Below are 17,827 nucleotides of genomic sequence, written 5' to 3' on the forward strand. Positions count from 1 at the left end.
TGCCCCTCACCCCCGTCACACACCACTGTGCCCCTCACAATCATAACACACCCCTGTGCCCCTCACACACCCCTGTGCCCCTCACACACCCCTGTGCCCCTCACCCCCCACACACCCCTGTGCCCCTCATCCCCGTCACACACCACTGTGCCCCTCACCCCCGTCACACACCCCTGTGCCCCTCACCCCCGTCACACACCCCTGTGCCCCTCACCCCGTCACACACCCGTGCCCCCATCACACACCCCTGTGCCCCTCATCACAAACTGCTGTGCCCCTCACCCGCCTCACACACCCCAGTGCCCCTCACCCGCCTCACACACCCCTGTGCCCCTCACCCCCGTCACACACCCTTGTGCCCCTCATCACAAACTGCTGTGCCCCTCACCCGCCTCACACACCCCTGTGCCCCTCACCCGCGTCCCACACCCTTGTGTCCCTCATCACACACCCCTGTGCCCCTCACACACCCTTGTGCCCCCCCCCCCCCCACACACCGCTGTGCCCCTCACCCCCGTCAAGCACCCATGTGCCCCTCACCACCTCTGTGCCCCTCATCATACACTGCTGTGCCCCTCACCCCCGTCTCACACCCCTGTGCCCCTCACCACCTCTGTGCCCCTCACCCTCGTTACACACCTCTGTGCCCCTCACAATCATCACACACCCCTGTGCCCCTCACAATCATCACACACTACTGTGCCCCTCACCCCGTCACACACCCCTGTGCCCCTCATCACACACCCGTGCCCCTCACCCTCGTCACACACCCCTGTGCCCCTTACCCCGTCACACACCCTTGTGCCCGTCACACACCCTTGTGCCCCTCACACACACCCGTGCCCCTCACCCTCGTTACACACCCCTGTGCCCCTCACAATCATCACCCCCCCCTGTGTCCCTCACAATCATCACACACCCGTGCCCCTCACCCCCGTCACACACCACTGTGCCCCTCACAATCATCACACACCCCTGTGCCCCTCACCCCCGTCACACACCCCTGTGCCCCTCACACACCCCTGTGCCCCTCACACACCCCTGTGCCCCTCACCCCCCACACACCCTTGTGCCCCTCACCCCCGTCACACACCACTGTGCCCCTCACCCCCGTCACACACCCCTGTGCCCCTCACCCCGTCACACACCCGTGCCCCCATCACACAACCCTGTGCCCCTCACACACCCCTGTGCCCCTCACCCCCCCACACACCCCTGTGCCCCTCACCCCCCACACACCCCTCACCCCCGTCACACACCCCGTCACACACCCGTGCCCCCATCACACACCCCTGTGCCCCTCATCACAAACTGCTGTGCCCTTCACCCGCCTCACACACCCCAGTGCCCCTCACCCGCCTCACACACCCCTGTGCCCCTCACCCCCGTCACACACCCTTGTGCCCCTCATCACAAACTGCTGTGCCCCTCACCCGCCTCACACACCCGTGCCCCTCACCCGCGTCCCACACCCTTGTGTCCCTCATCACACACCCCTGTGCCCCTCACACACCCTTGTGCCCCTCACCCCCCCACACACCGCTGTGCCCCTCACCCCCGTCAAGCACCCATGTGCCCCTCACCACCTCTGTGCCCCTCACCCCCGTCTCACACCCCTGTGCCCCTCACCACCCCTGTGCCCCTCACCCCCGTCTCACACCCCTGTGCCCCTCACCACCCCTGTGCCCCTCTCCGTCACTTTGTAAACTTCTGCTCCGGCACATCCTGGAGACCTCCGTGTACAGTCCGTGATCACAGCCTCCGTCCCCAGGAGACCCCAGATCCTTCTCCTCGCCCCCCCTCCACCCCCGGGCAGCACTCACTCCGCAGCAGGGGGGACGTCTCCTTCTTCACGTACTTCCCCTGCACCTCGGAAGGTTTGGAGACTTCTTTCTTGGTCTTCTTCCTGGATAACATCCCCTCCCCGGGCTGCGCTACTCGGCGCGTCCCCTCATAGTGTCCGCTCTACGGCCGCACTGACATGTCCCCCTGCGCGCCCTCTGCCGGCGGCTCCCGGGAACGACACAACCCCTCAGCGCCGCTCGCCACATTCACAACCGGGACGTTTCGGGAGGGGGCGGAGACCTCAAGTCACATGGCCACATCACAATGACGTGCCTAGCCCTCCCCTCCAGGGGAAGCAACAGGCAGTGACATCATCGCCGAGCTGTGAGGAGTGTCCCCGTGTCGCTATGTTTACGTCCTCAACGTGTCACTCACTGCATTGAGCCAGCGATGGGCGGCGGTACCACGAGTGGTCGTCAGGTGGCGCTATCTGCCCATTTCCTGTATGTGATTGCTGTGTCGTAACAGAACCCAGCAGCAGAGGGCGCCAGGTGATGAAAAGTTATTGTTACAAAATAGTAATGGTTTTACTTTCATGGGGCTCTTTACATGATCTCCTTCACAGACCCTAGAGACCCCATGATCCCCACAGACCCTAGAGACCCCATGATCCCCACAGACCCTAGAGACCCCATGATCCCCACAGACCCTAGAGACCCCATGATCCCCACAGACCCTAGAGACCCCATGATCCCCACAGACCCTAGAGACCCCATGATCCCCCCAGACCCTAGAGACCCCATGATCCCTAGAGACCCCATAGACCCCTTGACTCCCCCAGACCCTAGAGACACCTTGACTCCCCCAGACCCTAGAGACCCCATGATCCCCACAGACCCTAGAGACCCCATGATCCCCACAGACCCTAGAGACCCCATGATCCCCACAGACCCTAGAGACCCCATGATCCCCCCAGACCCTAGAGACCCCATGATCCCTAGAGACCCCATAGACCCCTTGACTCCCCCAGACCCTAGAGACACCTTGACTCCCCCAGACCCTAGAGACCCCATGATCCCCACAGACCCTAGAGACCCCGTGATCCCCACAGACCCTAGAGACCCCGTGATCCCCACAGACCCTAGAGACCCCGTGATCCCCACAGACCCTAGAGACCCCGTGATCCCCACAGACCCTAGAGGCCCCATGATCCCCACAGACCCTAGAGACCCTGTGACCCCCCCCAGACCCTAGAGACCCCATGATCCCCACAGACCCTAGAGACCCCGTGATCCCCACAGACCCTAGAGACCCCGTGATCCCCACAGACCCTAGAGGCCCCGTGATCCCCACAGACCCTAGAGACCCCGTGATCCCCACAGACCCTAGAGACCCCATGACCCCACAGACCCTAGAGACCCCGTGATCCCCACAGACCCTAGAGACCCCGTGATCCCCACAGACCCTAGAGGCCCCATGATCCCCACAGACCCTAGAGACCCCATGATCCCCACAGACCCCATGATCCCCACAGACCCTAGAGACCCCATGACCCCCCAGACCCTGTGACCCCCAGAGACCCCATGATCCCTAGAGACCCCAAGATCCCCACAGACCCTAGAGACCCCATGACCCTAGAGACCCCATGACCCTAGAGACCCCATGACCCTAGAGACCCCATGACCCTAGAGACCCCATGATCCCCACAGACCCTAGAGACCCCATGATCCCCACAGACCCTAGAGACCCCATGATCCCCACAGACCCTAGAGACCCCATGACCCCCCCAGACCCTAGAGACCCCATGACCCTAGAGACCCCATGATCCCCACAGACCCTAGAGACCCCATGATCCCCACAGACCCTAGAGACCCCATGATCCCCACAGACCCTAGAGACCCCATGATCCCCACAGACCCTAGAGACCCCCACAGACCCTAGAGACCCCATGATCCCCACAGACCCTAGAGACCCCATGACCCCCCCCAGACCCCATGACCCTAGAGACCCCATGACCCCCACAGACCCCATGATCCCCACAGACCCCATGATCCCCACAGACCCTAGAGACCCTGTGACCCCCCAGAGACCCTGTGACCCCCCAGAGACCCCATGACTCCCACAGACGCTAGAGACCCCATGACCCTAGGGACCCCATGACCCCCCCCCAGACCCCATGACCCCCACGACCCTAGAGACCCCATGATCCCCACAGACCCCATGACCCCCCCAGACCCTAGAGACCCCATGATCCCCCAGACCCTAGAGACCCCATGATCCCCACAGACCCCGTGACCCCCCCAGACCCTAGAGACCCCATGATCCCTAGAGACCCTGTGACCCCCACAGACCCTAGAGACCCCATGATCCCCACAGTCCCTAGAGACCCCATGACTCCCAGACCCTAGAGACCCCATGACTCCCAGACCCTAGAGACCCCATGACCCCCCCAGAGACACCATGACTCCCACAGATGCTAGAGACCCCATGACCCCCAGAGCTCTAGAAACACATGACTCCCACAGACCCCATAGCCACAGGAGAACGGGCAGTAATGGCGCTGTAGCGTTATACTACCCTACCTCGTGAGTTTTCCCTACCCTCTGACTTCCTGTCGCATCGGCGATGACGTATGGAGGCGTGTCTTTGTTTTTACTATCTGCGCATGCGCAAAAGGCTAGTCTAGGCAAAATCTCATTGCCGATTTCAGCAGCACACTGGAACACTGCGCATGCGTCGGGGAGCCGAGGTAGGGAAAAATTGCGACCCAGTGCGCAAGCGCGGTTAACTCCTGAAAATCCACCCGATATACGCGCCTGCGCAGTGTGGGGGTAGGGAAAAATTACGTCCCAGTGCGCAAGCGCTGAGGGTAGTATAAATATCTATTTCAAAAGCGCTTTTAACCCTTTGCAGGAGCTATTGTCATATTGGTTCTTGAGTGATTGTTCTCTTATATATAGGTTCTATTATATAGGGGGTCTGTCTGCCCAGTATATGGGGGGGGGGGTCTGTCTGCGCAGTATACGGGGGGATGTCTGCGCAGTATACGGGGGGATGTCTGCGCAGTATACGGGGGGATGTCTGCGCAGTATACGGGGGGATGTCTGCGCAGTATACGGGGGGATGTCTGCGCAGTATACGGGGGGATGTCTGCGCAGTATACGGGGGGATGTCTGCGCAGTATACGGGGGATGTCTGCGCAGTATACGGGGGGATGTCTGCGCAGTATACGGGGGGATGTCTGCGCAGTATACGGGGGATGTCTGCGCAGTATACGGGGGGATGTCTGCGCAGTATACGGGGGGATGTCTGCGCAGTATACGGTGTGGATGTCTGCGCAGTATACGGGGGATGTCTGCGCAGTATAACGGGGGATGTCTGCGCAGTATACGGGGGGATGTCTGCGCAGTATACGGGGGGATGTCTGCGCAGTATACGGGGGGGATGTCTGCGCAGTATACGGGGGGATGTCTGCGCAGTATACGGGGGGATGTCTGCGCAGTATACGGGGGGATGTCTGCGCAGTATACGGGGGGATGTCTGCGCAGTATACGGGGGGATGTCTGCGCAGTATACGGGGGAAGTCTGCGCAGTATACGGGGGGATGTCTGCGCAGTATACGGGGGGATGTCTGCGCAGTATACGGGGGGATGTCTGCGCAGTATACGGGGGGATGTCTCGCAGTATACGGGGGGATGTCTGCGCAGTATACGGGGGGATGTCTGCGCAGTATACGGGGGGATGTCTGCGCAGTATACGGGGGGATGTCTGCGCAGTATACGGGGGGATGTCTGCGCAGTATACGGGGGGATGTCTGCGCAGTATACGGGGGGATGTCTGCGCAGTATACGGGGGGATGTCTGCGCAGTATACGGGGGGATGTCTGCGCAGTATACGGGGGGATGTCTGCGCAGTATACGGGGGGATGTCTGCGCAGTATACGGGGGGATGTCTGCGCAGTATACGGGGGGATGTCTGCGCAGTATACGGGGGGATGTCTGCGCAGTATACGGGGGGATGTCTGCGCAGTATACGGGGGGATGTCTGCGCAGTATACGGGGGGATGTCTGCGCAGTATACGGGGGGATGTCTGCGCAGTATACGGGGGGATGTCTGCGCAGTATACGGGGGGATGTCTGCGCAGTATACGGGGGGATGTCTGCGCAGTATACGGGGGGATGTCTGCGCAGTATACGGGGGGATGTCTGCGCAGTATACGGGGGGATGTCTGCGCAGTATACGGGGGGATGTCTGCGCAGTATACGGGGGGATGTCTGCGCAGTATACGGGGGGATGTCTGCGCAGTATACGGGGGGATGTCTGCGCAGTATACGGGGGGATGTCTGCGCAGTATACGGGGGGATGTCTGCGCAGTATACGGGGGGATGTCTGCGCAGTATACGGGGGGATGTCTGCGCAGTATACGGGGGGATGTCTGCGCAGTATACGGGGGGATGTCTGCGCAGTATAACGGGGGGATGTCTGCGCAGTATACGGGGGGATGTCTGCGCAGTATACGGGGGGATGTCTGCGCAGTATAACGGGGGGATGTCTGCGCAGTATACGGGGGGATGTCTGCGCAGTATACGGGGGGGATGTCTGCGCAGTATACGGGGGGATGTCTGCGCAGTATACGGGGGGATGTCTGCGCAGTATACGGGGGGATGTCTGCGCAGTATACGGGGGGATGTCTGCGCAGTATACGGGGGGATGTCTGCGCAGTATACGGGGGGGATGTCTGCGCAGTATACGGGGGGATGTCTGCGCAGTATACGGGGGGATGTCTGCGCAGTATACGGGGGATGTCCTGCGCATTATACGGGGGGATGTCTGCGCAGTATACGGGGGATGTCTGCGCAGTATACCGGGGGGATGTCTGCGCAGTATACGGGGGATGTCTGCGCAGTATACGGGGGGATGTCTGCGCAGTATACGGGGGGGATGTCTGCGCAGTATACGGGGGGGATGTCTGCGCAGTATAACGGGGGGATGTCTGCGCAGTATACGGGGGGATGTCTGCGCAGTATACGGGGGGATGTCTGCGCAGTATACGGGGGGATGTCTGCGCAGTATAACGGGGGATGTCTGCGCAGTATAACGGGGGGATGTCTGCGCAGTATACGGGGGGATGTCTGCGCAGTATACGGGGGGATGTCTGCGCAGTATACGGGGGGATGTCTGCGCAGTATAACGGGGGGATGTCTGCGCAGTATACGGGGGGATGTCTGCGCAGTATACGGGGGGGGGGGTCTGTCTGCGCAGTATACGGGGGGGGGGGGTCTGTCTGCGCAGTATACGGGGGGGGTCTGTCTGCGCAGTATACGGGGGGGGTCTGTCTGCGCAGTATACGGGGGGGGTCTGTCTGCGCAGTATACGGGGGGGGTCTGTCTGCGCAGTATACGGGGGGGTCTGTCTGCGCAGTATACGGGGGGGGTCTGTCTGCGCAGTATACGGGGGGGGTCTGTCTGCGCAGTATACGGGGGGGGTCTGTCTGCGCAGTATACGGGGGGGGTCTGTCTGCGCAGTATACGGGGGTCTGTCTGCGCAGTATACGGGGGGGGTCTGTCTGCGCAGTATATCCAGTCCCCTCAGTTCCCCCTCCTGCTCTGCACTATATACCCTCCTCATTGCACTATATTCCCCCCTCATATTTATTCTGTAATAATGGGACAGCACCAGGCACCCCTCATATCAATCACGGTTATCCATTTTCTCATGTAGTTCTGATTAGTAATATTTATTAACTAGACCCGTGCACCCTCCTAAAAGTCTCAGCTGTTTACTGACAGTTCTTGGAGTTGCAGTGCATAGGATGTCGACGACGGTTTACGACGACGCACAATGGCACAAAGAAGGTAAATTATATATTTTTTTAAAAGAAATGTAAATTAAATTTAAACAGAAATGTAATTTAAGGGACTGTCTGACACAGCAGGGCGTTTGGCTCCCCTGTTTTGGACAGCACACTTATGGTGTGATGTAGACCTAGCATCGGACATGGATGGTGTTTTTAAAGGTCAGTTTTATTTATTTATTTTTTTCATACAGAACTAAGAGCAGCGCTCTGGAGACTGAACAACCTCCTGATGCGGAAAATGAATGGATCGCCAATGCCAGCCCTCCTGTCCCTCCTGCATCTGCTCGGGAGAATCCGGGTCCCCTACCGGATCCCTCTGCTCAACAGAGGCTCTTAGGTTGAGATCCAAATTTAAGAGCCCTGCTGAGCATGCAGAGATCCGGTGTGCCAAAGCAAACTGATTATGTGGACCGTAGAGGATGTCTCCAACACTGTCGAAGGTTTGGACAAACATCAGAAGGAGTTTAGTGCTGCCTTGATTCGCCGCTGGGAGGGAGCAGAGTCGGCGATCCAATGCAGCCCTAACTACCATTATGGGGTAAGCATTATCAATTTGGTGGACTCAATGACGCCCGAGCAGTTGCATGAGTTTAATATCAGGCTAGAGAATGTGTCACAGACATTGGCCACTGCCCCCACAACCCCATCCCACACCAGTGGCCATTACCGACAACCTTCCCATTCCCAGCCCCCGAGCATGTGTTCCCTTCTGTCTCTTATTCTACTTCTCCGTCCCACTATTCCCCCCCCCCCTCTACACATGATCGGGTACCCTCCTCCTCCTCAGACCCTTATACAACCCGCAATTTCAACCTGCAGCCTTTCCTGTGGACTGTATTTTTAGCTCAGAGAATAAAGAGGACAGGGGGGCTACCATTGCCAGCTCCAGACCACCTACCCGACAGTCCTACTCCACTAAAAATGTCATTATTTTTTTTATAGTATGTATATATTTTATTTTTATTTTTTTATGGATATATTGTAATTTATACAAAAATTAAAAAATGTATAGTTAACTTCAATGTATTTGTGTTTTCATTGGCCAGTACAGGGTAACAGTAACCTTTGGCACTACCGCTGTGGTGACATTAAAACTACCATTGGGTCACTACTGTATGTTTATTAAAAAGCCCTTGGTATTTTTTATTTTTTTGATTGGCACGTGAACAGCAAATGCTTGTTCGTTGTTCAATCTTGCCCCTTTTCATACGAGCCCTTGTGGGAGTCACGGTCCATCAGCATCATCATGAATTCATTAATAAATTGTAATTTAACAGTTTGATTAATGATTTCCCTATGACGCTATGACATAACTAGTGTGATTACCACTATGGACACACAAGGGACTAACTGCTGTTAAAGGGGTATTCCAATCAATGGTGGCATATCGCTTAAATATGCAACCATTGTCTGATAGGTGTGGGTACCACCGATGGGACACGCACCTATATTGAGAACGGAGCAGGTAGCGCTGTGGCTGGAGGACACCAGATTTAATGGGGTCCGTCGACCACTGTTTGCTAATCCACAACTCTCACATAGAAAAGAATGGAGGGTGGCAGAGCATGCGCATTGCGCCATACTCCAATTTCGGGGACCAGTTCTCAATATAGGTGCAGGAAACAGCAGCTATAAGACAATGGGGGCATATCCAAGCGATACGCCCCTATTGTCTGAGATGAGAAAACCCATTTTAAGGCCTCTTTCACACAACTGTATTACCTTCAAGAGGGCCTTATGTCCCACACTGGCATTGATCGTGCCAACAGGAGTGCACACAATCATAGATTACAATGATGCTGTGCAAGTCGAGCTTCAGGTGGGACTATTGCTTAGCACGAATAGAGAATAGATCATATGAATGCGGGACAATAGCCCATTGTGAGGCACAACATGGACAACATCATGATGCCATGTGCTCCTGTACGCACGATCACTATAGCCCGTTAACTAACACTATACATGTTTTAGTGCATATAGTCATGTACAAGAGTCCAAAAGGTGCGGTCCGTGATCAGAGCTGAAACCAGACATAATTGTGAAGGAGATACGGTCACAGTGTAAGCAGTGTGTAGGAGATACGGTCACGGTGTAAGCAGTGTGTAGGAGATACGGTCACGGTGTAAGCAGAGTGTAGGAGATACGGTCACGGTGTAAGCAGTGTGAAGGAGATACGGTCACGGTGTAAGCAGTGTGAAGGAGATACGGTCACAGTGTAAGCAGAGTGTAGGAGATACGGTCACGGTGTAAGCAGTGTGTAGGAGATACGGTCACAGTGTAAGCAGTGTGTAGGTGATACGGTCACAGTGTAAGCAGTGTGTAGGAGATACGGTCACGGTGTAAGCAGTGTGTAGGAGATACGGTCACGGTGTAAGCAGAGTGTAGGAGATACGGTCACGGTGTAAGCAGTGTGTAGGAGATACGGTCACGGTGTAAGCAGTGTGTAGGAGATACGGTCACGGTGTAAGCAGTGTGAAGGAGATACGGTCACGGTGTAAGCAGTGTGTAGGAGATACGGTCACGGTGTAAGCGGTGTGTAGGTGATACGGTCACGGTGTAAGCAGTGTGTAGGAGATACGGTCATGGTGTAAGCAGTGTGAAGGAGATACGGTCACGGTGTAAGCAGTGTGTAGGTGATACGGTCACAGTGTAAGCAGTGTGTAGGTGATACGGTCACGGTGTAAGCAGTGTGTAGGAGATACGGTCACGGTGTAAGCGGTGTGAAGGAGATACGGTCACGGTGTAAGCAGTGTGAAGGAGATACGGTCACGGTGTAAGCAGTGTGTAGGAGATACGGTCACGGTGTAAGCAGTGTGTAGGAGATACGGTCACGGTGTAAGCAGTGTGTAGGAGATACGGTCACGGTGTAAGCAGTGTGTAGGAGATACGGTCACGGTGTAAGCAGTGTGTAGGAGATACGGTCACGGTGTAAGCAGTGTGTAGGTGATACGGTCACGGTGTAAGCAGTGTGAAGGAGATACGGTCACGGTGTAAGCAGTGTGAAGGAGATACGGTCACGGTGTAAGCGGTGTGTAGGAGATACGGTCACGGTGTAAGCAGTGTGTAGGAGATACGGTCACGGTGTAAGCAATGTGAAGGAGATACGGTCACGGTGTAAGCAGTGTGTAGGAGATACGGTCACGGTGTAAGCAGTGTGAAGGAGATACGGTCACGGTGTAAGCAGTGTGTAGGAGATACGGTCACAGTGTAAGCAGTGGGTAGGAGATACGGTCACAGTGTAAGCAGTGTGTAGGAGATACGGTCACGGTGTAAGCAGTGTGTAGGAGATACGGTCACGGTGTAAGCAGTGTGTAGGAGATACGGTCACGGTGTAAGCAGTGTGTAGGAGATACGGTCACGGTGTAAGCAGTGTGAAGGAGATACGGTCACGGTGTAAGCAGTGTGAAGGAGATACGGTCACGGTGTAAGCAGTGTGTAGGAGATACGGTCGTTTAATTCTCCATCGTCACAGTATTAAGTTACCTCATCAGTATTACAGTCACATTGGTTGAATTGGCACATGGATACACATGTGAGCAGTAACGCCACGTCAAGGCTCCAACCCTTGTTACTGACCAGTCACACACACCATGCTTTTCATTCATACACATTTGGTATTCCAGATGTTTTGGACTACACCTCCCATACTGCTTTGCCAGCATGATGGGAGATGTAATTCACAGCATCTGGACGGCCTATGGTTGCCGACCTCTGACCTCGCGGTGATCACAGTACACAATGCTGAAGTAGCTTGTCACCTGTCAGATGCCCCTTCACTGCTCCAGCCGGGGGCGCGGGCCTCAGACATGGGCTTCTTCATTCCACTTCAGCTACTTCGTGTTCCATAGGAGAACATGCTGGTCAGAGTTGGGACACACAAAAAACAAAACAGGTTAGAGTAAATGGCAGAACAGACGCAGTGCAGCAGACGGACGGTGCACATATACACAGCAGACAGACTGTGGGAGACACAGAGACGGAGATGACTGAATCCAGTGAGCGATGGATTTGGTGGCAGATGTGGGGCCGTCCCTCTGGCTGGGAATTTATTTTTATTTTTTGTTAAACTAGGGTTGTACACATGGAACACACAGGCCACACGTGGTGCACAGCTCCACATCTAACGCACAGCCCACAAATATAGGACACTGCCCCCCCCCCAATATGCTGCACATCCATCCCCCAATATACTGCACAGACAGACCCCAATATATTGCGCAGACAACTTCAATATACTGCACAGAAAGAACACCAATATGCTGCACAGACCACTCAAATATACTGCGTAGATAACCCCCCATATACTGCGTAGATAGCCCCCCAATAAACTGCGTAGACCCCACAACTTCAATATACTGGGCGGACACCACCCAATATACTGCGCAGACATCCCCCCGTATACTGCGCAGACATCCCCCCCATATACTGCGCAGACAGACCCCCCCATATACTGCGCAGACAGCCACCCCCATATACTGCGCAGACAGACCCCCCCATATACTGCGCAGACAGACCCCCCCATATACTGTGCAGACAGACCCCCCCCATATACTGTGCAGACAGACCCCCCCCATATACTGTGCAGACAGCCCCCCGCCATATACTGCGCAGACAGACCCCCCCATATACTGAGCAGACAGACCCCCCCCCCATATACTGCGCAGACAGACCCCCCCCATATACTGCGCAGACAGACCCCCCCCATATACTGCGCAGACAGACTCCCCCCATATACTGCGCAGACAGACTCCCCCCCATATACTGTGCAGACAGACCCCCCCCATATACTGTGCAGACAGACCCCCCCATATACTGTGCAGACAGACCCCCCCCTCATATACTGCGCAGACAGACCCCCCCCATATACTGCGCAGACAGACCCCCCCATATACTGCGCAGACAGACCCCCCCCATATACTGCGCAGACAGACCCCCCCATATACTGCGCAGACAGACCCCCCCATATACTGCGCAGACAGACCCCCCCATATACTGTGCAGACAGACCCCCATATACTGCGCAGACAGACCCCCCCCATATACTGTGCAGACAGACCCCCCCCATATACTGCGCAGACAGACCCCCCCCATATACTGCGCAGACAGACCCCCCCATATACTGCGCAGACAGACCCCCCCATATACTGCGCAGACAGACCCCCCCATATACTGCGCAGACAGACCCCCCCCCATATACTGCGCAGACAGACCCCCCCATATACTGCGCAGACAGACCCCCCCCATATACTGCGCAGACAGACCCCCCCATATACTGCGCAGACAGACCCCCCCATATACTGCGCAGACAGACCCCCCCATATACTGTGCAGACAGACCCCCCCCATATACTGTGCAGACAGACCCCCCCCATATACTGTGCAGACAGACCCCCCCATATACTGCACAGACAGACCCCCCCCATATACTGCACAGACAGACCCCCCCCATATACTGCGCAGACAGACCCCCCCCCATATACTGCGCAGACAGACCCCCCCCATATACTGCACAGACAGACCCCCCCATATACTGCGCAGACAGACCCCCCCATATACTGTGCAGACAGACCCCCCCCCATATACTGTGCAGACAGACCCCCCCATATACTGCGCAGACAGACCCCCCCCCCCCATATACTGCGCAGACAGACCCCCCCCCCATATACTGCGCAGACAGACCCCCCCATATACTGCGCAGACAGACCCCCCCATATACTGCGCAGACAGACCCCCCCATATACTGTGCAGACAGACCCCCCCCCATATACTGTGCAGACAGACCCCTCCATATACTGTGCAGACAGACCCCCCCCCATATACTGTGCAGACAGACCCCCCCCCCCATATACTGCGCAGACAGACCCCCCCCCCCCATATACTGCGCAGACAGACCCCCCCATATACTGCGCAGACAGACCCCCCCCATATACTGGGCAGACAGACCCCCCCCCCCCATATACTGTGCAGACAGACCCCCCCCCCATATACTGTGCAGACAGACCCCCCCCTCCATATACTGCGCAGACAGCCCCCCCCCCCCCCCTTATACTGCGCAGACAGACCCCCCCATATACTGTGCAGACAGACCCCTCCATATACTGCGCAGACAGACCCCCCCCCATATACTGGGCAGACAGCCCCCCCCCCATATACTGGGCAGACAGACCCCCTATATAATAGAACCTATATATAAGAGAACAATCACTCAAGAACCAATATGACAATAGCTCCTGCAAAGGGTTAAAAGTGCTTTTGAAATAGATATTTATACTACCCTCGGCGCTTGCGCACTGGGACGTCATTTTTCCCTACCCCCACACTGCGCAGGCGCGTATATCGGGTGGATTTTCAGGAGTTAACCGCGCTTGCGCACTGGGCCGTAATTTTTCCCTACCTCGGCTCCCCGACGCATGCGCAGTGTTCCAGTGTGCTGCTGAAATCGGCAATGAGATTTTGCCTAGACTAGCCTTTTGCGCATGCGCAGATAGTAAAAACAAAGACACGCCTCCATACGTCATCGCCGATGCGACAGGAAGTCAGAGGGTAGGGAAAACTCACGAGATAGGATTTTGCCTAGACTAGCCTTTTGCGCATGCGCAGATAGTAAAAACAAAGACACGCCTCCATACGTCATCGCCGATGCGACAGGAAGTCAGAGGGTAGGGAAAACTCACGAGGTAGGGTAGTATAACGCTACAGCGGTCGACTCTGTATGTACAGAGCTAAAGGAGGGACTGCAGGTAGCATACTGCCGGGGGCACAGAGGCAACGCAGCTACCGCTATACCGCACACATACATAGTACTGCTATACCGCACACATACATAGTACTGCTATACCGCACACATACATAGTACTGCTATACCGCACACATACATAGTACTGCTATACCGCACACATACATAGTACTGCTATACCGCACACATACATAGTACTGCTATACCGCACACATACATAGTACTGCTATACCGCACACATACATAGTACTGCTATACCGCACACATACATAGTACTGCTATACCGCACACATATAATCATTATTAACTCCTGCAGTGCTGCCCCTATTAACCATCTGAACGCCGGGATTGCGGCTGCCGACTGCTGGTGAACGTTCACATAACATGTCGTTCTACAGGCGGCCACGCGAGGGCGCCAGACTCTTTGAAAAACGCCGTACAGAACTGAGCCTGCCGGGCCGCCGTTGTTAGGTGCGCATGCCGCATGTGAGCCACGGTCTGAGCTGAGAGAGAAGTGGCGGCTCCGAGGGGAAGATGAAGAGCAGATATAGCACCATCGACCTCCGGGCTGTCATCGCCGAGCTCAGTGACAGGTGACCGGGGGGAGGGGCGCGGGGTCCTCTTAAAGTGACAGTGCTCTCAATGTGATAACTGTATTCTGACTTCCTGATGGTAATATTGACTCCTTATTTCTTAGCCTGCTGGGTATGAGAGTGTACAATGTATACGATGTGGATAACAAGACCTACCTCATCCGCCTGCAGAAGTAAGTGAGCCTCACCGGGTAGACCGTGTCTGTGTAAATCATCACAAAGTTTATTGAAACAGTTTTGTATGTCGGGGTCCGCAGGAGAAGGGGGTGACGTGTGCAGGCCCACGTGCAGCGTGGACACGTATGACGTCACGCATTTTGGGTCTCCTCATGATTTGGGCAGAGCCGCTGTGGGGGCCACATGTACGTCCACTACTGATTTGGTGGTGGTGGGGGGGATATATAGTTGTCATGGAAACGGTACCACGGGCAAGAAGTATTGGGCGCGTGTTCTAATCTCGCGGGCCCCTCTCGCATGTGCAGGTCAGTCCACGCTCCACGACATTCTCTGCTCTTGTGGTTTCCACGACAACTGTACCGCCCACCGCGCAGGAGGGTCTCTCCGCCGCTCATGTCTGGCGGGATGGGAGACGCAATAAGCCACCGCCAGAGCCCCCTCTTCTGATCTGTCCACTGTCAGGGCCCCCACATGCAGTGATGTATATCTAAGTGTATGGGCCCCTTCAAGGGGTTGTCCAAGCCCTAAAAGAGAGGGCCAGGCACAGTGTGTGAGCACGTCCCCGTCACCACTGCCGGCATCAGTGGCCTCAGCGGAGACGGGTGCAGTGACTGCTGATTGGCTGGAGGTTGCACTGCCACCCCGGTGAGTGGTTCTTCATCCCCCCCCCCCACTGTGTCGGGCATCTCCAATTCTTTCTCAGGACCCGGAGAACCCCTTTAAGATGCTTAGAGACAATACTACGTTACAATGCGGCGAGCTGCCGACTGACTGAGATGGCGGCCTCTTTGTCTTCATGCAGGCCGGACTCTAAAGCCGTGCTCCTCCTGGAGTCCGGGATCCGGATCCACACCACCGAGTTCGAGTGGCCCAAGAACATGATGCCGTCCGGGTTCGCCATGAAGGTTTGAGCGCAGCGATTGAGTATCCAGCTGGCGTCCTCTTCCCGTCTTATCTGTCATGTACCGGCTTAACTCTTTGCATGCTGGGGGGGTACATTAATTTCGGGCCGATCCCATGGGGACTAGTGAATGATCAGCTGTAGTGGTTATTGGTCCCTATGGCACCGTGTAGCTGCGGTGGGACCCTGCAGCTGCGTCCCCCTCCTCCCTGCCCCCCTCCAGACAGATCTGTTGGTGACTGCGGAGATTTATGATCATTTACATTAAAGGGGGTCTTCCAGGACTTGCGTTTGAGGACCTATGAATCTGTGATCGGTGGTGGTCCGACTCCCGGGCTCGTCCTCTGCCTGTGATGTCACGTTCCTCTGCCTCATGGCCTTGGTGCTGCTCAGTTCTATTCACGTGAATAGGGTTGAGCTGCAATACCAAGAACAGCCACCGTGCAGCATGTGGCGCTGCACCTGGTATAATAAGAGGAGGCCGCAGCGCTCGTCCACAGCAGATCGGTGCTGGGAGTCGGACCCCACCAATCTGATATTGATGACTAATACCAATGGCCTATCCTTGGGATCAAAGTACTGGAATACCCCTTTAACTTTACAGGACAGGGGGCACCGGGGGGCTGCGGGAAAGACATTTTTATAAAGTTTCTTACATAGTGTTCTATGAATACCTCCTCCTCCGTGGCTTTTGGCCACTACCTGTAAGTAATGTCCGGTCTCTTTGCCATCATCCTCATTATGTGGTGACTTTCCCGCCTTCTCCCCGCTTCCTGCTACCGTCCGCTCCGCGCGGTCATTTATAACGGATTCTGTATCGTTATATATTGTCCAGTGCAGGAAACATCTACGATCCCGGAGACTGGTCAGCGTCCGGCAGCTCGGGGTGGACAGGATCGTGGACTTACAGTTCGGTTCAGACGACGCTGCCTATCATCTCATTGTCGAGCTGTATGACCGGGTACGAGTACATGAACTGTCTGTGGTGATACTACAACTCCCAGCATGCCCTAAAGGTGTGCTGGGGGTTGTAATTATACAGAATATGTAACATGCTGCACTTGTGGGATCACGTCTGGGTGTATGTCAGTCCTTACCATGTGCGAGTAGTAAGCGGTCAGCTGCCCCCATCATGTCTGCCCCTGTGGGGGACCCCTTTACTGAAGAAGCCCCTGACTGCCGGCTGCCTGTCCCGTGTGTCTCTGCACCCATAGTCTGTTATACATGGGGCACCCTACTTGAATGGATCTGAGCTGCAGTACCAGTCACGGCCTGAGGTCTAGAGTGGCGCTGTTTCTAAAATAAAGGCCATCTTTTTCTAACCCTGGACAACCCCTTACATTTTATTTTTATTTCCCAGGGAAACATCGTCCTCACCGACCACGAGTATCTCATCCTAAACATCCTGCGGTTCCGCACAGATGAGGCCGACGATGTGAAGTTTGCAGTTCGAGAACATTACCCGGTGGATATCGCCAAAGCCCGGGAGCCTCTGCTCACTATGGAGAGGTGAGTCGTCACCTACCTGGGTATCGCTCATGCAGCTTCATGTGTACTATCCTATACCATTGTACAAAACGCTGCTTCTGGAGTCTCCTCCTAGATTGTAAGCTCTTGTGATCGGGGCCCTTGCTCTGTAAAGTTCTACAAAATATGTCGGCGCTGTGTAAATAGAATATTATTATTTTTTCCCTCAGATTAAAAGAAATTTTAGAAAACGCTCCAACGGGAGATCAGCTGAAGAGGATCCTGAACCCACATCTACGTGAGTAGCTTCACA

The 17,827-nt window shown here is 55.6% G+C and overlaps 2 protein-coding genes across 3 annotated transcripts in view; both read left to right on the forward strand.

The window, feature by feature from the left end:
• Positions 1–17,827, forward strand: part of POLE2 (DNA polymerase epsilon 2, accessory subunit) — a 220,437-nt gene that overhangs the window by 10,873 nt on the left and 191,737 nt on the right. The window lies entirely within an intron of this gene.
• LOC120981887 (nuclear export mediator factor NEMF-like) overlaps positions 2,227–17,827 on the forward strand; it is a 49,061-nt gene continuing 33,460 nt past the window's right edge. The window contains exons 1-7 of one of the 2 annotated variants that reach the window (XM_040411667.1): positions 2,227–2,363; positions 14,775–14,969; positions 15,074–15,142; positions 15,949–16,051; positions 16,883–17,008; positions 17,408–17,556; positions 17,745–17,812. In XM_040411667.1, the coding sequence (XP_040267601.1) occupies positions 14,911–14,969; positions 15,074–15,142; positions 15,949–16,051; positions 16,883–17,008; positions 17,408–17,556; positions 17,745–17,812 (574 nt within the window). In that variant the 5' untranslated portion in view covers positions 2,227–2,363; positions 14,775–14,910. The remainder of the gene's footprint in view (positions 2,364–14,774; positions 14,970–15,073; positions 15,143–15,948; positions 16,052–16,882; positions 17,009–17,407; positions 17,557–17,744; positions 17,813–17,827) is intronic. The other variant, XM_040411669.1, reaches the window with a different exon arrangement.

This window comes from Bufo bufo, chromosome 11 (genome assembly GCF_905171765.1).
Source record: "Bufo bufo chromosome 11, aBufBuf1.1, whole genome shotgun sequence".
NCBI lineage: Eukaryota > Metazoa > Chordata > Amphibia > Anura > Bufonidae > Bufo > Bufo bufo.